The sequence below is a fragment of the Falco naumanni genome, chromosome 7 (genome assembly GCF_017639655.2).
Source record: "Falco naumanni isolate bFalNau1 chromosome 7, bFalNau1.pat, whole genome shotgun sequence".
NCBI classification, from domain to species: Eukaryota; Metazoa; Chordata; class Aves; order Falconiformes; family Falconidae; genus Falco; species Falco naumanni.
In genome coordinates this window covers 53354784-53376065 of record NC_054060.1, presented here as the reverse complement: position 1 = coordinate 53376065, position 21282 = coordinate 53354784, and the positions used below count along the sequence as shown (strand labels likewise).

Sequence of the window (21282 nt, the reverse complement as noted above, 5' to 3'; positions counted from 1 at the left end):
TCGACTAGGTGTCTGTCCGTGCAGAGCTTGGAGCACAGAATGGTTGCCATACAGAAGCAAATGGTGGTTTATTCTGTCCATTAAATAATACTGCCTTGTCAGTTAAGTTCTTATGCACCAGTGCACCGCAGACATAGATGGCTCCACAACGTTGATAAAATTAAAATTCTGTTAATACCAAGAATGTTTACATTACTCATCAGTAGCAGCAAGCATCTTTATCCATCAAGGCTTTTCCCTTCTAAGAATAGAACAAATTAGGAAGAAGTCTGCTTGAAGGTAGTAGTGGAGTACAGCTTTAGGGAAGTCACTGTTGTGACTTTTCAGTCATACCTGCATACTTGTTTTTCCATTACCATGCTGTTCATATCTAAAGCAGGCTAACTGGAATGTTCATGAAATCTTTAAACTATCTACCATGCTTTTTTTCCAAAATACATGTACAACTAGTTATATACTAGGTCTTACTTAGGGGGTGGCTTAATAATACATATTAATTTACAGAACTTGCTTCCTATCACAGACAGGCCAAAGGGGCAGGAGCAAGAACAGAATGAGAGTAAACCACCTGTCATTTTCTCAATTAACAAACAGAGAAATTAGTTTCTATATTTTGATTCTTGTAGAAATTAAAAAGGGACAGAAAAGTAATGAAAAACCTATGAAAGAACAGTACCTGAAAACCAGTCATGTGAGGAAAGTTGAAGGGTTGAGTTATAGCTTAAAGTTCACTTGGCATATTGGAAAAACAAGTTTCTGCAGTCATTACTGAATCAATCTGCCATAGCCTTAGCCTTCAAATGGCTTGTCTATGTTTAGCAATCAGTTGTTCATGAAGTCAAGTTGTCATAAATCACCATTTTCCTCATTAAATTGACTAAAGAGATCAACACACTAGAATCTTACACTGTACTCTACACATCCAAAAAAACTTAACTGTAATTAACTTACAAGAACCACCAGCTTTCAAAACATTTTAGATTTAACATGAGGAACATGATGTAGTCTGTCTGCTTTATCAGAAATTGCTTAGAAGCTGGAATCTACCATCAGGTGAACAACTTGGAATACCTCATACAAGTCAGTTCACATATTGCTAACAGTCTAAATCTAGAGGACACATTAACTGAGTCTTTGGGCTCTTCTAATCAGTTCTGGGGCAAGCATCAACAAAAAACAGCCCCTAGAACAAAGCTTTGCTGCCCAAAGCATGGGCAGTAAGAAAATGCTTCTGCTCCCAGAGGAGGAAATGCAATGGGCTTTTTCTTACACTAAAAACATCTTTGTGCTTGAAGGGATGTAGTCCAATATTGCAGAGACAAATGAAGTTCTGGTTCCTTCCATTGACTTAACAGCTGTCAAAAAATTAACTTGCTGGTCTCAAACAGGCTAAGTTTCTCTTTCTGTTCCTTCACTTATTTCTAATAAACGGTAGTTTACTCTTCTTGGAGAATTTTTCATATGGTTTAGTAAACAAAATCCATGTCACATTTCATTTGACATTTTCAAAAAAATAACTATTTAAGACATAGCTGATGACAGGGAATTTTAAAAGGCCTTTTTATATTGTCTCTGACCTGTGGCTTCCAAGTCATTTTCCTTCTGGAGACGAACATTTTTCCAAGTGCCTGAGTTATGATTCTGTAAAAGGCAGTGCTGTGCTGTTGACTTTTTAAAAGTAAAAAAAAAAAAAAAAAAAAAAAAAAGAGGCAGAGAAAACCTTCATTTTGAGGAATCACCTTTAGGGACTGTATTTCTGCCTGTCATAGAGGCATCCTTACTGTTGTTCAACAGCAGTTCCACCAGTTTACAGGGGGGATGAATTTGCCTAAAAATCACTTCAAATTTACTCTTAAAATTGAAGCTAAAGCAAAAATAATAGTTAAGAAATTCCATGATAGCAATACTATGTCACCATGTGTCAGATTTTGTAATACTATTTGCTTTGTATAAGCAACTGGCACTAATTACATCCATCATAATATTTTATTCTCAGTTATGTCAGTATAAGCCAATTCTCATATTTCAGGAGTGCTCTGGAAGAAGTAATTGCAGAACTACTTTTACCCTTCAGACTCAGCAGTGCACTGCCATCTTTACTGATGAGCAATGTCTTTGGCATTGATTATTGTATTGTGTGGTATAATCTTCAGTCACAACCCAGCTACAACTGTTGAATATTTTCCACTCCAGAAGTAAATACTTTCCAGTGAATCCATATTAGATTCACTCACTTCATAAGAAGGAAGATAAAATAGAAGCTATTAACTTAATGAGTGGAATCCCATCCAAACTGTTGGGAGAACTGATGGATTCCTAGTAAGTATTGGGATCAGGTTCATTGTCTTCAGCCAGGGATAATATATTAACGATAACCCTAATCTCAGGCTTCTTTTTATGTTCAGTGAACACACACTAGCTTGGATTTAGAGTGGATAAAGTACTCACAGGTTAGTACAATGGCACAGCACCTGAAGACAACTGTTATCAAAGCTTTGGTCCTGTGCTTTCAGCATTGATGAAAAAAATCACTACAATTCACCCGCAAATGCTTGCAGGTGAATGTAAACAAGCAGCAGACAAGAATGCAATACAGGACCCAACCATCAACAGTGTAATGCCCTCACGGAGGAATGTGCTCAGCAGTACATAAGCACCTGGCTTCTACCACATGGGACCTTTTCCTGTTGCATTCCCATGGCTATCCCTTTTTCTGACCCCTCTGGTCTTTTGTCATTCTGGCATATACACGAGTGGGAGTCTTCTGAAACAGTACATGAAAACAGTGGAGTAAAATATTTTATCACCCAGAATCAGAAAAAGGTTGAAGGCATTAGGCAGATCTCATAGTAACTTCAGCAAAAGAGTTGAAGACCTCTAATCAAAGTCTTTGAGTTCATAAATGTAGCACTGAAAAGAATACTATGCAAAATAGTGTTCTTATTCACAGTAGCATCAATTAAAGGAGCAGCAAAAAGTAACAAAGACAGATTCTTTTATGTTGCTATCAGATAGACAAAACTTACATGGTCATGTTGAACAAGCCAAAAGCTACTGTAAATTATTCCAGCTTTCCTCACAAGCTGGCCTGTGTTCTTAGGGAAAACATACTGCATCTGTTCAAAGTGATTCACGGAAATACCACAGAAGGTAGAAGGAAGAAACCTTATGAGAACATGATGAAATACACTGGAGAATTTTGAAACAAATACAGTTTCAGAAGAGTGCCCATATGTTCCTACATACATCATCAAAACCGGATCTCCTGCTTTAAAAGCCGTACTAGTCAAAACACAGTATTTCTATTACATTCAGACATTCAGTCGTATTATATTTGTTGCAATACATTGAAATACATTCAATATTACATTCTACAGAAGCTGGGGTTTAGTTGGCTAAAATTAGTATGGCATCTACTCACTACTCTGCATCCTGCAAATTGCTGATATGCAAAATATTCCTCTTGGCCATGAGGTGAGAAGTGGGTGACAGACTTTGTCTTTATGCCTAGCTGCATTCATCTATTCATTTTGAAATCTGTCACCTCAACTGAATGAGCACAAGAAGAAAAATGAGAGTTAATCATAAAGGACCAAATCCATATCCCATCTTTCCTCAAACAGAAATGTCATTGAGCTTGATGAGATCTCTGTCTGACTACAATAAATAGTCTCTGGGTTTTTTGATGAAAGTTTTACTGTGGTAAATTGATGTTTTGGAGGTGTCTCTTTTTTCTGATGAACTAGAAGTTTGGTTGGGATCTTTGCATAAAAGGGGAACTTCTAGCAGGTCCTAGTACCTTAGTTAAAACTTTTCTTCTGGGACATCTGTTTAGCAGAAAAGAGACCTCATAAGATGCAAAACTGGCACAAATCACTGTTCCCAGTTTGTGTGAGCATGGCCAAAATGTGCTAAACTCGGGGTACCTGCAGATGGCACATAGCCTTTTGAAGTGTGCAGTCAACTGCTGTAGTTTAGAGGAGCAGCTGGTCTCCTTTCATCTGTAGTGTGACTGGTGTAGGATCACTGCTAGCACTTCAGTTTCACTGCATGTCAGGACTCTGTAGCTCCTCTGAATCTTGTGAGGAATCATGTCTGAAGGGGTAATTATTTCAGCATATAACTGAAATACTTGAAATCCTTTCAAATAAGGTAAAACAGCTCTGCTTTTGTACTCACAGTAGACACTTCTGCATGCAACTGGTGCATTATGGTGCATGCATATCGTTCTGTATCTGTGTCAAATATATCTGTAAAGCACGTGGGTTTAAGGTGCTAAATGTGGTGGTTTGCATGCACAAATTCTGCAAAATTCTGCAAAGTACAGGTTTCCAGAAGACCTGGGTTTATAAGAGCCTGGGCTGATGCATAGAAGAGTACAACAATCACAAGTGTTATTAGTCACCCAGCAGTAATAGCTGTATATGGCAATGAACAACAAGGACTGGAAAAGACTGTCAGGTAATGAGGTTAATTTGAATGAAAGAGACTACTGTGGCAAAGAACTTGGTGGAAGTGGTCCTGGAAATTAGTAATGGACTATCGATTTTGTGCTGTGGCTGTGGCAGTGGCTTGATAAGTCAGTCCTAACTAAACGTTACGGTTCAATTCTACAGGAATCACTCATTTTACTGCAGAGTGGTAGGTGATGCAGATCACCATTTGTTGTTATTTGTTTTCTAAATTAAATTATAAAACTGAGCAGTTTAATTGCATGTATCAAACTGCTGGTATTAAGGGTTGTGTCACAGAAAAGGCTGACAGATTTATAATTAATGACAGTGAAGCACAACAATAGGATCAACAGAAGTGAATTAACAGATGTTGATTTCTATTTGAAAGAAAATTACACTGTAATTTAGGGTACTTCAAATGGCACTTAAAACAGAATTCTTTGGTCTTGACTGTAGTGTAGCTATTTCTTTTGAAAGCAATAAAGGAAAAACTCTTCTGCATGGCTGATGTCTATTTTAATGAGGCTTGCATCATTTTCTTGTTCAAACTCTTAAGCTCCTGTGTATCTTTTCAGTTCAAAGACAGCTTAGTAATCAAGTGCTGTATAACAGTTTTCCACAAACTAGCTTTGATAATCAGGATTTTTAATTTTTCATGAATCCAGAAGGTGTTCCTACTCTCATACACTGCTATTCTGCAAGCCCTGTCTTCAAATTAATGAAATCAAGTGGCATGTCAACTGCAATGTCATGCATCGCTTCCAGGATTCTATGCATGCTGCTGCCACTATACAACAGGTACCCCCCAACTAATTTCCAGATTGTATTGCTCATTCTGTTCCATAAAACTGAAAAAGAGGGTCAGGAAATTGAGTAGTAAAGTAGATACACTGTTTACCAGACTGGCAAAATTAGCAGAGAATATAAAGATACACTTAAAAGTATATGGGCTCTTTATGCAAAGCATTATGTCTGCAGATTCAAAAATATATGTACAATACACACAATACTTGTACAGTCACAGTCTGCTGTAGATGAGGATTTCTAGTCTTGAGAGGAAGTTTGGATCTGTGCTTACTTACCTATATGAATAGTTTCATAAACTGTATGTAGTCCTTATAGAACAAATTTTCTTAGTTGTATTTCAAAAGATAGTGGGATGTGATCTGACACATAAAGAGAGTATGTTTTATTAACAAATTGCAGCATGTTAGGAAAGCACACTCCTTTCTTGTGCATAATGTCCCTCTGCCTTTGAAAACCACCAAGTGAAATGAATAGTTTTGCCATCTGGAAATGAGACTTCCCATCAAAATCTACTTTATATTGATTAAGGTATTCACCATTATACTTGAGCACCTGTTACAGTTCTGCCTATTAAGGGGAAAAATCCAAGAATAGCACTTTTAGAAAGATATTTTAAAGGATTTATTGTAGTAAACTGGACCATTAGTCTAGCTAATCCAATGTCTTGCCCCTAGCAATGGCCAGGGCTTCAGAATACAGTTTCTGATTTGTACCTGCTCAGACAGTGAGTGTTATTTTTCAGCTTCATCATGTCATTATGCTCAGATGCCAAAGTTTTGTCTGTTCTTTCAGAAGTTAATAGTCTTAAATCATTTATTCCCTTTACTTGTCAGTCCAAAGGAGAAGCTGCTCCTTGTTATACAACAAATGAAATGAGAAGTAGTATCTTGTTATCTGATTAGATCAAATATGGTTAATATGAAATGTGAATGATAACTCTCTGCATTACAATCCACTAAAAGCAAAGAAAATGTTTGCTACAGTGTTGATTGAAGATTACAGCAGGTGACTCCTGTATGGAGTGTTTTGTGTTAATTGCAGTGTCATGGAACTATGAGCCTAAAGGAGGTTAGAAATTTACACAGACCCAAGTTACAAAAATTGTGCCAAACATGGCAAAAAGAGAGAAGCCTTCGGCAAAGGAGGGAATTCTGTAAATGTCTCCTTTCTTCAGAATGAAAACAAAACCAGCATAATCATTCAGTTTATTACAATGAAATTTCTGTCACATCTCTCATTTTGGAAGAATTCAATGCATTTTGCAACTATCTAAAGATGATATGCAGTGCTACTGGTTGTATAAAGTTTGAGTGGTAGAATTTTTTAACTTCTTGCATTATACAGATGGTAAAGGGGCATATTATACAGGTCATTATACTGGAAATGCTGAAAAAATGCACCAAATCCAGAAATCTTCAACTTTTTACATAGCATGTAATAAAAAAACTGTATGCTGAACTATTCAGGTGGTGTGCTACTCTCATAAACAAAGGTGTGAATTGAGTCCTCAGCTGCTGTGAGCTTGCACTTATTTTGGGTTTGGGTTTTATTTCCTTTGTTAAGTAATTTTATGTATAAAAACACACATAGCTATATATATGTTTGGTATCTAAGTAGGAGTACTTCCATTCTATTTAACAGTGGTTAAATACAGACCCGTTTGCTTTTCACTATTCTTTCCATTATTCTTAAACCACAACCAAAAGCAAGCACGCTTCATAATCCAGAATTAGGATGTCCCCAGACAGGTGGTCTTGCTACCTATGAATAACTTTCAAATAATTAAGCAAGATAAAATGAAACAGCCTGGAGCAAGCTCCAGATAAGGTCCTCGGCTCATCACAACCTAATGAGAAAAATATACTGAAAGCAGTCTTAGCCTAGTAATAGTGGTATGAGCGTCTGACTGTCGTCAAGCTTCAGAAAGGCCTGTATCAACCTGTGTAATGAATTCCTTGCTGCATTTCAGATTAAGGAATACTTAGATCTTGAGAGACTTTTCCTATTACAAATTCTGTAATAGTCTTAAGCAATATCTTATTACATACAGATTACTACTTAGAGAATCAATATGAAACAGTTGGTTCTGAAGAAGACACTGACAGTAGCCAACTTGCTTTCCTCTTGCCTTCAACAACGAGTGAGGACTTGTGCTGGTTTTTGGATGAAATGATACTGAGATTTCAGAAGGGGCAGCCGAGAAAATGTCTCTATTTCCTAAAGAACAAAGGAGGAGATGGTTTTGCTGGAGTCCATATGTTTTATATTTTTTCCTAAAGAAAACAGAGTTCAGCCATTCATTACAAGCCATTTAGAGTATGCAAGATCCCCAGTACCCTAACCAAAAGTAATTGAGGCATTACACAGTATCTGCAGCCACTGTTTCCTTATAAAAAATGGTAGTGTGTAATTCTGTCTGGTTGATTACAGCCTACTGTATGGCACCAGCAATCTGCCCTTCTTTCTGCTGCAGTTTGTTGCCTACCTCACACAAATCAATGCAGTCCTGGAGTCAACGTAACCCAGGACAAATAGAAAAGTTTTGCAGGATAACCACACTGTGATGCCAAAGAAGATGCTGCATCAGTTACTGGCTGTGGTGGAGAAAGCTTTGAGTCTTTCTGCCTGCAAGGCATAACCAGGGTAGAGGATACTTGAGGATACTCCAGGATACTCCTCTCAGGTGAAGAGATGAGATGAGGAGTGTGCAGGGCTGCATGCATTTGAAGTATCTACTCAGTGAGGGAGTACAGTCTTGTGTCATGTAAATTGTAGTGCACACAGCACCACATAATGCTAACTGCTGCCTATATTTCACTAAACCATGGGCAAAGACAGGATGATCAGCAGAAACAATTTTTCTCTCCAAGACCTTTTGAAACACACAGTTTCTGTTAGTCTCTGAAAGGTCAGCCAGCATAGTATTTCTAATTTTCCTATTTCCAGCTCAAACCCCTAAAATAACTGTAGTGATTCTGTCTTTTAGTTAAACACAGCCAAAGTTCCCAAAGGACAGCCTACATGCCATTTACAGCCTGCAAAGCCTTGGTAACCCACTATGGCATTTCATGATTGTAGTGTGGCATTTAACTGAGGTGCTGTATTCCAGGTGAAGACTTTTATACAGTCACTAGCATTATTGCCCATGCGTTCAATTGCATTCTACAAAGAAACAGCCTCCCATGAAAAACTTTCAGGATCATTAAAGTAAAAACGTACTGTTGAAGGAACATTACATGCAGCTGCAGCAATTGGTCAGCTTCTGGTCAGTTCACAAATGTTAAATGCAAAGCATGCCTTTAATATATTGGAAATTCTTTTGGATTCCTTGTCTTGGATAAGTTATATTACTGAGTTTTTCCACTGCATGCCTTGAAGCTCTGTATTAACATCAGTACTGCTGTTAGATAGGTAATATGCCCACTTCAAAGTTTCCAGTTTAGAAGATAGATAGATTTAAAAAAAAAAAAAAGTTAAGACACCACAACTGAAATATGCTCAGCTTCTATCCTTCACCTTCGCAGTTATACTCTGTATGGAGGAACATCACAGCTCCCCTTACACTGATTCTTGTGAAGGTAAATAGGTGCTTGAACAGAACTGATTGTGATTTTTCAAGATGAAGTGGATGAGCAGCTGGCTTTGCTGCAGAGCCCTCTAATGGAGAAGATAAACAAAGGATTTACTCCCACTTTTCACTGATAGAAGTTTGAAGTGAAGCCTTCTTCCCATTTTTGCACACATCAAATAGGCCGGACAGGTAGTACTGCAGCCTGCTTGGTGGCCACTAATTTTCATGTGTCAGGTCCCTTTATATAGCCCTGTCAGTTCACCTAAATCATAATCTGTATTGCTAACTATTATGCAGACCACATACTTGTAGACATTTGTGTTAAGTGTTCTTCAGCCGCGACCTGAGGTATCCCACTGTTCCCATTGCAAAGCTCTTAGACAGAAAGGTGCCAAATGCTGTGGTGTTTGCTTAATGAGATTGCAGATCTTGAATAGGGCAGTGTGGAGTCTTAAGAAGGAAAAGATCTTGTATTACCCTAGAGCTGTATCTTTTTCGTAAAACACATGTATGTATGTACATCTGTATGTGTGCACACAGACACTTACTTACAAACTACAACTTGTAATAGTTCCATGCCACTAATCTGCTTGCCTGTTCTTTTCTGTAGCCCAGATGATTTACTGAATGCACTGAATGAGGGTATCAGCCGTGCTGATGTGATCATTACATCAGGAGGTGTATCTATGGGGGAAAAGGTATGCTAAATTTAAATATGACTTGCTACAATATGTGTAAGAATTTCAAGCCAGAGTCTGTCATCAGAGCTTTTACCTTTGTATTAATTTTTATTAAAAAGGGATCTTACTTTTTTGGGAACACTTAAATGTGAATTGATTAAGAAAATAGTCATCATTGCTATCCTTATTCTCTTTGTTCTTATTACTGGGCTATAGTAGGCATAGTACAACAGGGAATGTTTTAATTTTTGATGTGAGTGATTTGCAGTGTGGTTTTATTTAAGGAATTATTTATGTAGTTATGATGAGGAAGGTGCTTTTTAATAGCACATGAGCGCAAAAGACTTCTTTTTATTCTTAGAGCAGGTAAAATGTAGATAGAATAAAGCTACTTTGAAAGTGCTTCAAAAAGCAACCCGAGTATATAAATAGCTTTTTCTTGCTCAGCAGATCTGTTTCCTGAATATACCAAACCTGTATCTGTTACAAAAATAGTTTTCTCGCATTTTGCACCTGATAGTCCTACAGAGGCAATACATATGAGACACAGTGAGCTGATATATTTGCCTTTTGAATCATTAACAGAATTGTTGATTGAGTTCCTGTTGATAATCCCTGTGCCAAAACCATCAAAGAAAATAGGGATACACAGATGCTTGTGGGGCGTAGATGAACCTGCAGGACATTTATTATTCATGACTTATGCGAAGGAAAACTCAGATTACTTTTTGATCCCAGACTGAATCTGTGAGTTTGGCAGGTAAAAGAAACATCTCTCCTTTTATAACAGATACTAAAGACAGTCATTAGGAGATGGCAAACAAGTGCTGGTTTTGTCACTTTTCTGAGTAGAAATCATATTGTTGGATACATCATGAAAATGGATGACTAGTTAAAACCAATGCCAATTACTTTCAATCCCATTATTGTCCTCAGTATTCCTAGAAAAATAATAAAGGATAAGTGCTGGTCTTTAAATTGGGAACATGGCGACATAGTGCAGATGCAGGAACACGAGGAAGTGTCTGGACTGCTGAATGACCTTACAGGCATTTATGCCTTCTAGCAAATTTCTCCCCAGTCTGAATTTGAGGCAACAGCATGAAGTCAGTAGACTCTGTGTTCCACTGATGGTTAGCCCCCTGATAGTAAGCTTGTGGTAGTTTCAGTGAAGTAACTGTGAACATTTTAAAAGTAAATAGAAAGTAAAAATGGGGTTAATGCAATCAATAATTGAGAATTCATGCATGGCTGAAAAAAGTTGCTGCTTTCCAAGTATTTGAACACACACACCAATAACAACAACAACAAAACACACACCTGTAAAAAAGAGAGAGAGAAATAGGGGGCAGCTGCAAGGGAGCTTCAGATTTACGGCTTCCAAAGTCTCTCTTCACAGATGACTGTTACGTCCCGTGTCTATACTAAATAGATCAGACAGGAAACTAAATCTTCAAGCACAGCAATTCTCAATAAAGACTAAACAAGTAATTCAGTTTAATAACTGGATTGATCGTTTTTATGCAAAATCATTTAACTTGAACACACAAGCCACCCACAGTTTTTCCTTTCTAAGGACTGTTAAACCTGACTACTGTGAATTAGACCATGTCCCCCAGAAATTACAATAATTACAATATCCTGGAAAGCTATGATTTCTACAGTACAGTATTGATTTCAAAAATACTAGGAGATCTCTAACTCTACTGCTAGATAGCTTCCATGGCAAAAGTGGTTTTAAGCCTTAACTTTGAACCATAAAGGCTTTCTTCCACCTTTGACATAGAGAATGTTTGAGTAGCAGGTATTTGTGGTGTCCTTTGAGGTTCTGATACTGCAGCTGACTTTTAAGTAAATGTATTACTGTGTCCTCATGGAGTCAGGTTTGGCACCTAAAATGAGTCTGTTCTTCACCTCTCCTTTTTGAAAATACTTTCTTCCAAATACCGGAAATACCCCACTGGACTGTATCACTTTCAGGATATGAGAAGTCTTTCATCTTCACTTGATATTAATTAATTGCTTTGAATGGTTAGATGATGTAAGCCACTTTGATGTTACTTAATTGATTTTTTTATTATTATTTAAACAGGACTATCTTAAACAGGTGCTGGATATTGATCTTCATGCACAGATTCACTTTGGCAGAGTTTTTATGAAACCAGGGTAAGAAATCTTTCTACTTAGGCAGCATAGATGGAGGTTATATTGGGCTAAATATCCTATGTAAGTGTTTCAGTAGATTTCAGTTTTCAACATATACGGTAAACCACATGGTAGATATATATGGGAAAAGAAGCACAATCAGTCCTATTTGGATTAGTCATCATCTTGATGGGTAAAATTAACTGGAACAGAGAGATTGCTTATTATCAGTAAGAGATAATTCTCTGATAACTATGGCAAACCAAGTTTGGAGACTGGGGGGGAAAACAGCATGGTATAAATATTGCCACACTCTTCAGTGTGATCACAGAGCTCAGATATCGACATAGTTATGAAATAACTGGGAAATCCAAGGACATTGGGTGCTGGTTTGCATAATGAACATCTCATTTCACTTCAAAATTTGCATAAGTCATATTCCTATAAACAAGCAGAGTCTTGAGAGAGGTGGAATGACAGTTAATTTACAAAGTTTTATCCAGTTGGCATATTGAGCACAGCAATTTTAAAGTAAACACAATCCTTTATGTATTTAGTTTTCTTCAGAAAACTGTTTCAGCAGTGCTTTCTTTGCTGTAGCACTGCTAATTAATGAGACTGGAAGTGTGCTTTGTAGAGAAAATGAAAACTACATGTATTGAAAATAGAGAGTTCCCTTTCGCAGTACAGCAGTGGAAAGATGTCTACAGCTCTGCCTCACTAATCATGGAGTGCAGTTTGTTTGCAAGCTAGGTTGGCACCATCCAGTAACCCAAGGCCAAGTGCACCCTTGAGGAATGATTCCCTCTAGCCCGTAACTGTTGCCAGGGAGCAGAACAGAAAGTGGGGTTTTGCTGTGAGAATAGACAAATACTTTTACTGTCTCTGCATACAATCCCGTGAAGAACTGCATGTGGGTTTGGTGCTTGTGCTGCTACTACCACCACCTTCCTTCCATAAAAGGAACAAGTGAGCTGAAAGCATGTTTCTTCCCATGCTGGATGTAGCCCAGGCATGGAAATTGCTCACTGCTTCTGTCATACTGCGACAGCCAATGTGGGGAAGTCCCAAAAGTGAAATCTGCACTCCAGCCTCTGCTGCTGACAAGAACGGATATCCTGATTTAGAGAATTCAGAATATTAAATTCTGGTTCTGGCTAATGTGAAAGCAAATGTAATTCTTTCTTCTGGTGATCCCTCTGTAGACTTGTAGCAATAAACTTCTAATAACTAGTCAGAAAAGCTTTAAGAAATCTTACTTTCCCCAAAGATCCATTTTCATTTTATGCCCCAAGAAAGGTATTTCTAAATGCTACCAAAACATTTGGTTATCTAATCCTACTGAGAATGGAAGCACTCTCATTTTCATTGGCTGTAGTGCAGTAGTAAATACTGTGTCTTAGTTTTTATTAATTCTGTCTTAAAAGACCTTAGATATAAATTGTGATTACTTTATTGGAAAAAAATTGACTTGAGTAAGTACCAAAAATGAAGTCACAATTTGCTTTGTATGCCTGTATTTTGATGTCTAAATGACTGCAGAGTGATGCCTAGGGTTTACCATTTCTCCACTTGATTATGAAAGTTGCTGAGCTAATGTAAGGTTGTATCTCATCTAGCAGCACTGGCAGAAGGAAGTACTGGATGATTTTACCAGTGATGGTGTTGAAATTTCATATGACAGTTCAGAGTTTCCAGTAAATATGAATTAGCAACTAGATTTTCTTGTACCTCAGTTTGTGCACTGGTTATAAGATTTGGAGGTCTGGCACATAGTTTCCATTATGTTAGAGACATTTTAAAACAAAAACATCCAACACCAATTTTCCCTGGTAAAATAGGATATTGATTAGTCCTAGCAGGTACAAAACTAGGTTGTAATGGTGAAAGTGTGGCAAATCTCCAAAGTTGCTGCTGGTGAGCAACTAGCATCTGCTGACCAGGTGATAGTTGTTAGCTTAAGATGAAACCAAGGAACTCAGCCGAATTACTGCTCCTTATAAAGTATCATTTCTAATGTTTAAAAGGATTATATTAACATAGGTATAGAGAAAACTTTTTAATGGACGAGTTCTTCTTATTTGTTAGCCACATTCTTGAGCCATCAGTTACTGTTCCATTTGCATAACTGTAACAGCCCTGATAACAAGTCACTACAGATCACTCAGGAGTGGCTCTGAAAGGCAGAGAGCTCTTTACTGATAGACCTAGGTCTTACCCGACTGCAGCTCTGCCTGTGTAACTGAATTTGTTCATCTGCAGACTAGCTAGCATTTGCTGCTCTGAAATACTGCTCCATTGTCACTACTGCTGTATACACTGGAAATTAGAGTCACTAATGTTACAAAAAATTTGGGAGAACCTTCTATGGAAAACAAATACAGCTCTGTAACTCCATAATTTCAGTATTACTTCTTTGTTAATTGGCTTCTAGCATGAAGACAGGATTTAGATTTTTGATTACTAGTTCATCTGCTCTTAGGTGTTTCCTCACCAGAAGCAAATTCATCTACTTACAGCTTCATAGCTGAATACCAAGAAAAACTAACTGTTCTGTCATCACAAAGAGAGGATTGTACCCCTAGTATAAAATAAGCAGCAGGTGCTAATGAACTGCTGAGAAAAAGAGAGATCCTGTTTTTTTTCTTTACCAAATGTTTTAAACAATAATATAATAGTGTTCAATCAAAGTCTACTGCAGATTTTAAATAATTTTCCTTTTCCATAGCCTGCCAACAACTTTTGCAACCCTGGATATTGATGGCGTAAGAAAAATAATCTTTGCGCTCCCAGGTAAGATGTTTTGTGGATTACTTTTGTTGCTGTGCATAGATGACAGACATGAACCAGAATAGTGGCGTTTCACAGCAGCTATGCCTCTACGTCTGGTGTTGGCATCCCTAAGGAAGGTACCTGTAAGATTTTCCCAGAAATTTCCAGAAGAGGCAGACTTACAGGGAAACAATAAGGGGTTCTTGTTCCTGTCCTCAGAATTTGCTGGTGTACAGGCCTTAAGATTTCTTCCATCCAACAATTTCCTTAGGTTTTGTAAGTGGTACTGTACAGAGGTGGGTTTTTCCTACAGCTCCCTCCACCTTCACATTGAACATTCTGTGCATGTAAGTCAGTGTATCCACTCTCAAGTATTGAAAATGGAGAGAAAATACGAGGGAGTGCCAAGGAACACGTCACAGAAATTTTTTTATCATGATCATACCGTGGAACCAAGAGAGGGCAGCATCGCCTCACCTCCTGCATGCTGTGTCCCTTGGGAAATCACTGAATTCAGAATAAAATTTCCTTAGGGATCTGGCTACAAATCTCTATCTTCCTAAATCGGGAGGAATTTATTTTTATTCTTATTGCTCTGGCTTTGCATGGATTTCTAGCTACACAAGGAATCCTGTTCTTGATAAGCTGGTGGTTTTCAGATGTCTCTCTAGTGCTTTTTCTCTCTCTTGTTTTAGTTGCTGCAGTACATTTTCTTCCAGGAGAGAGATCAATGGAGCATCTGTCTGATCATAATATTTATTTCAGAAGTATCATCTAGGGAAGTCCAGTTGTATAAGACAAGTGGTGTTTGACAGACGTTGGTCATACACCTCTCTTATTCAAGAGAAGACATACAAATCAGTAGAATTCTCCTCAGAATTTTTACTAAAGCATTTTGCTACCCTGTTAGGGAATTGAAAGTTATTTCTCTGTAGGTCTTGGAAACATTAATTACAAGTCAAGAGCCCTATAAGCTAGGACCTATACCTGTGCTCAGTAAACCCTGCACTGACCCCAGACAAATCTAGGAGTAAGACAAAGGCAACAGAGGAGCAGAGGCAAATGGCGGGGCCTGAGGAACACAGGGCAGTTCTGGTCAGAGCAGGATTTTGGCACACCATCAGCCAGAGAATGTAGCTTTCAACAGGTGTACTTGCCACATACCACTCCAGTCTTGACTGAAATGTTTCCTGTACATAGCACTGAAAAGCTCTTTAGAATCCTTTAGAGCGCAATTGCTTTAAAAACTTGAGATCACTCTCAGCATTTTACAGAGTAAATCAAGAGGGAGTCACCACCAACTGTTCTTTGTCCTACAGGCAACCCTGTGTCAGCTGTTGTCACCTGCAATCTGTTTGTTGTTCCCGCACTGAGGAAAATGCAGGGAATCCTGGATCCTCGGCCCACCATCATCAAAGCCAGGGTAAGAACCTTGTCCTCTATTTAAAAAGTCTTTCAAGAAGTTGAAGTACAGCTCTTTGGGCTCTGAAAGGCTGTCTTGTTTGTGGAATCTGAGGCCTAGACTAATTCTGGCAAACTGAAGGAAGTTCACACAAAACAGAGGTACATTCGCATTCTCTGTAACTGGTAATATTCAGTCCCATAATTTCTAAGAGTTAGGTGGCTATCTAATGGAGCAAGACATACAGATATACAAGCAGCTGTTTGCCAGTCAGGCAGGAAGGATGCTTTCCTGTTCAAACAAAACATTTGTTTTAACCAGTGGTAAAAAAATGCAGAGTAATCTAGGAATGTCTTCAAGAGCTGGGTAGTTCTGTATTAGCAATAGAAAATACAAATGTTAAAGCCTTTCTGATCTTGAGTTATTTATATAAGTAACCCACATGACCCCTACTCTAAGCAATGTAAATCTCTTAAACTATTCATTTCACTCTTACAAGAAACCATGGATATTGTAACTCAGTGTAATATAGATTCAAGGCACATTATTATAATGTGTTATTCTTCTATTTTTGATTCAAATAAAGTACCAAGGAACACATTACCTTTTATAGTTTTCCTAGTGTTCTTGCCTATGCACTTTTCTTACTGCTTATCCTATATCTCTCTTCCACACTTCCTCAGGCATCCAGATTTTTCTTTACCTCACAGCTAAAATATCCTAAAAGAGAGCAATTTGTAGTGATCCTTACTTTTGCATAAATTTTCCAGTGTGTTCAATTAAATTCCATTGTGAGCCATGCCCCATATGTCTTTTCATTTCAAAGATTGACCACTTCCCTTTTGTCAGAGCTAGCAGGATTTTTGAATGTGAATTAATATTTTATCTTTATGCATGTGTAATCCAAAGACCAGAAACAATAGAGCTTTTTTCCAACTAAATTATATCTTTAAACTCCCAGTAAAGGAAAAGCTTTGGAATATTCCACTTAATGCACGTAGAGTCCATCATACACTTTGATATTATAATATCACAGTTGTATTTCCCTTAAATATCACAGTCTCTACCTTCCAGAGCTTTTGATTTTGTACTAGACACCATCTGACCTCAAAATGCAAGTTTTTAAACAGACTGTTTTTAAGGAAAAACAATTGAGCAGATGATTCTGTTATCCTAGACAGTGCACTCTGAATGCGTGACATTTTCATCCTTTCTTTGCTTCTTCTACAGTTATCATGTGACGTAAAATTGGACCCCCGCCCAGAATATCATCGGTGCATACTGACTTGGCATCACCAAGAACCACTACCTTGGGCACAGAGTACAGGTTAGTACCCACTCACACAGCCTGACAGACACACTCACCCAGGTCATTCCCCTTCTACAGACATGTCTAAAAACAACGGAGCATGTGCACATGTTTTTTCATATAACCTTCCTTATACAGACTGATTTGCTGACACTTGTACATGTACATGCATGTACATTAGTTTCAAATTCAGTCATGGTATGACTTACCAACTTAACCATCAGAATTTCCTGTATCTGAATAACCTGCCTTTATAAACACACACACACTGTACGCCTGTATGCTTGCATATGTGCACACATTCCTTTTTATAACCACCCATGCTTACTTGCACTCACAGGGCTATTTGCTTACTTTTGCTCATGTGCATGTACTAAACAAACACAAGTTGGGGCATAGGTAGGAACAATACAAATAAAAGAAGTGTGATTCTAGCTGAACTGGAAAAGTAAAGAGATCAAAGAGGCTGAATATGTTCTCTTAAAGCAGACTAAGACTTTTTATTAGTCATGTTTTCCACCTAAGGATGCTTCTGGATACTCAGCTGCAGTTCAGGTAAATACCGTGTTTGAATACTTCAGTTGTATACTGCTAAAAGACCAATTCTTGACAGTTTCTTGAGATTCAGGTCCTTACAATAACTGTCTTTTTGCTACATCTGAATTGTTCAATACAAAGAACTATTTACAGCTTTCCACAGGGAAAACATTAGCTCAAATGCATCTTACTGTTTACTCAGAGAAAGTTCTTAATGTTGACTCCCAAGATCACACAGCTGCTGATATATTTCCAGGTGTAAGTCAAGGTACTACTTACATCTGTAATGCTGTGTTTGGTTTAACTCTGTTTACTTGTGTACCACTGCTTTCCTTAAGCAAGCAGACTGTCTGGAATGATTTATCTGTCGGTCAACTTTGAAAACCAAGAAACTAATGGGCATGACTTATTAACGTATCTTCCTTTTTTGTCAGTACTACCAATATGATACCGTCTATCTTCAGGACATGTCAAGAAGCTCAGTGTCCCAAAGAAACCCATTTTTTTGAGGTGTTATATGTTATGGGGTTATGCAGCCAAACACCACAACAGGGTCCAACCCTAGGATCCTGCTGAAAAATGTGAAGTCCAAGTGAAGGTTTCCAATTCCTCTTCTGTTAGTTCTCAGGTTACAGCTCAAGCTGGGTGCCTCTAGAGAGGGACCCCTACCCCAGATCACACCCTTCAATTATAGCCACACCACCCAGCACAGAATCCCCAAGTCCAATCACTTTGGGTTGATTCTAATTCTAATTCTGTGTGGTGATCTCTTAATTTATTACTGGTTTGCTTTGTCACTGGGCTGGCCTTCTTCTGGAGTTACCTCATTCTCTTGGAAGTGTTTCCTTGGTTCTTATCTTCATTCTGCTCGCATCTGCTGGATACAGCTAGTTCTGTGTTAGCAGCCTTAGTTTTATCAAAAAGTTTACTCACCATCAGCTTTTTCAGCCTAAGGCTTCAACTACTTTAAAAACATTCCAGATTGTGCTGGTTTTTGTCTTTGTACAGTCAGAATTATGTATACAAATTGAAAAATAATTTTGATAGGATTAGAAATTACAAATTTTAATTAGAAATTAGAATTCTAATTAGAAATTAGAAAAGCAATTTACTATGACAAAATATGAGGTACAGATAATGTAGAAGGCTGGACAGGAAAGCAATCAGCCAAGGGAATAAGGGTTTTGAGAGCCAGAGCAATGAGAGGCTGACTAATTCTTTACAGAGTTCTCTGTTTCCATCCACCTTGGAACAGTGAGATCCCAGCTTTATGAATAAGTTAGGAACATGAACATCTTTGTAAGAACAGCTCATGTTTCTTGCGTGGTGTCTTGGAGCGTTTGAAACTAACTGAAAATGTAACTGAAATTTTTCTCTCGCTCTCCTGTAGGGAATCAGATGAGCAGTCGTCTGATGAGTATGCGCAGTGCCAATGGACTGTTGATGCTACCTCCAAAGACAGAGCAGTATGTGGAGCTTCACAAGGGGGAGGTGGTGGATGTCATGGTCATTGGAAGGCTATGATGTCACCAGCAAGAGCGAAGCTTTGATGCATGTCCACATATCATTGACTGTATCCTGTAATATGCAACGGCACAGCTAGTTTTTCTGATTTGGATAACAGTTGATCAGTATAGTCAACATCTTGAATTATATTTCAAATGGAATTTAAATAAATACCTTTTAAAAAAAAACTTTAAAACAAATCTTAACAAAGAAATTTATTCTGATTATATCAAAGCAACTTTTTCCTTTCCTTGCAATTGCTTTGTGTGTTCAATGCTAGTTCTAATAGCAGTAGCTTTTAGTAGACAGCAGTAGGTGCCTGCAGAACTTGTGTTTTTTCTCATCTTTAAGATACAACTACTTATGCTCTTAAAACAAGGCTGTCTGCTTATTTATACTAGCGTAGACAACACTTGGATTTCCCTTATTAGTATGCTTCATAACCGCTTCACAGAGAGCTTCTGCTTGTTCTTTATCTTGTATCTCGTGTTGATGTGCACAGTGCCAACAGCAGAGTGGCTGCACTGGGAACCCAATGAAGCCCCGAGGTTTTCTCACCTCGCTGCGCATTCAGGGATCTCTCTTGTCCCAGCAGCCACCCAGCTCAGTACTCTTGGGCAGTAACTGGATACCTTTTATTTCAACAAACAAAAAAATTGCTTCCTTAAGTGCTGACAGCCTTTTTAACCAATACATTTAAAAATGTACAGAACTAAAAACTAAAAAAAATCAAAGACTGATCTTGTACAGATATTAGTGTTACCAGCATTCGTGTGGAAATTAAATGAGCAAAGAAATAAAACTAATGTTAAACAACTCTGTACCATAACATTTTCTGTAATGATATTGAAACTTAAATGAATAAAAAAAATCCTCAATCATTATTTAAAATTTCACCTGTTTAGCCTTGTTGTTTGAACCAAAAAAGTAGTAGTTTAAGAGGGTATTTGGGGTGGGGGAAGAGGACAGGAAGGAAGGGAAATAGTCTGTGGGATCTAGGGCCTTCCCTCATGTACAGTATCACAAGTGAACTGAAAATACAAAGTGAGCTTTCTCTCACTGACCTCCCAAAGGACAAAATGGAAGCAGCATTTGGAGTGCTTTACAATTGAACTAGTCAAAGCTGGAGAATACTTTTTTTTTCCCCCCCCTCTAAATTGCATAGCAGTTGCAAACAGCCCTTGTGCTGCACTGTATGGAATTTGATAAAGCACTGCTTGTTTGTTTGGGGTTTGGTTTTTTTTTTTTTAATGAGATGCTGGTACTTTTTTGGCCTCAACAGATTACGTATTTTGGTAATTTCACATTTCATCTGGGATTAAGACCATAGCAGTGTCCTACAACACCTTGTTTCTTGTAGTTCATGGGTAAAATGCTATCCCATCAACTCATTCATGAAGCCAGAACATTTGTCTATAGTATTTTCTGAAGACTTAGGCAGGGAGGACACAGAAAACTGGGTTTAAATCCTGATTGCCACAGTGGACCAGAGCTGTAGTTCTATGATAACTGCAGAGGGCATCACTGAGGCTATTTTTAAAACCAAACTGCTGTGAAACAGCCTGAATACTCCCTTGCACAGGCCATTGCAAAGGTTGAAGGCAGGTGGGCATGCACCATGTTCAAAGGCACTCCAGGGACTGATCATTCAGAAAAATAGTAACACAACTTGCTGACCATATTTCTTTGTTCTGGACTACATGTCCACATTTGTGATCTCTCTAGCAGCAGGATGATACCTAATTAAATTCATGGATGCCTGCTGCATTTACTGTACCAACACTGTAAAACCACAGATGAAGGAAAAGAGAGAATTAACTTGTCTCTGAGAAATAATGTAGAACACTGCCTATTATTATCCAAAGGATTATTATACAGTTAGGAGTTATTACAGCAGCATATATAATGAAAATTGGAAATTTGTAAAGGACACCATTAACAACAACCTGAGGGAAGCCTGTTCATGCAGTTGGAGATGCCAGAAAAAGATAAGAGAGATGTGAGGAAACCTAGCCAGAAATATCTTGGGTCTGGCTTACATTAAAACCATTACTCAAAACAAATGTGGCTGACAAGAATTGGCATGATGCTGTGGTAAT

The 21282-nt window shown here is 38.0% G+C and overlaps 1 protein-coding gene across 10 annotated transcripts in view; it reads left to right on the top strand.

Moving 5' to 3' along the window:
* GPHN (gephyrin) overlaps nucleotides 1-20079 on the top strand; it is a 297146-nt gene extending 277067 nt beyond the window's left edge. For all 10 annotated transcript variants that reach the window (XM_040600164.1, XM_040600163.1, XM_040600161.1 and 7 more), the window contains 6 exons: nucleotides 9443-9530; nucleotides 11605-11678; nucleotides 14386-14450; nucleotides 15749-15852; nucleotides 17062-17158; nucleotides 19068-20079. In XM_040600164.1, coding sequence (XP_040456098.1) covers nucleotides 9443-9530; nucleotides 11605-11678; nucleotides 14386-14450; nucleotides 15749-15852; nucleotides 17062-17158; nucleotides 19068-19201 — 562 coding nt within the window. In that variant the 3' untranslated portion in view covers nucleotides 19202-20079. The remainder of the gene's footprint in view (nucleotides 1-9442; nucleotides 9531-11604; nucleotides 11679-14385; nucleotides 14451-15748; nucleotides 15853-17061; nucleotides 17159-19067) is intronic.
* The last annotated feature ends 1203 nt before the right edge of the window (nucleotides 20080-21282 follow it).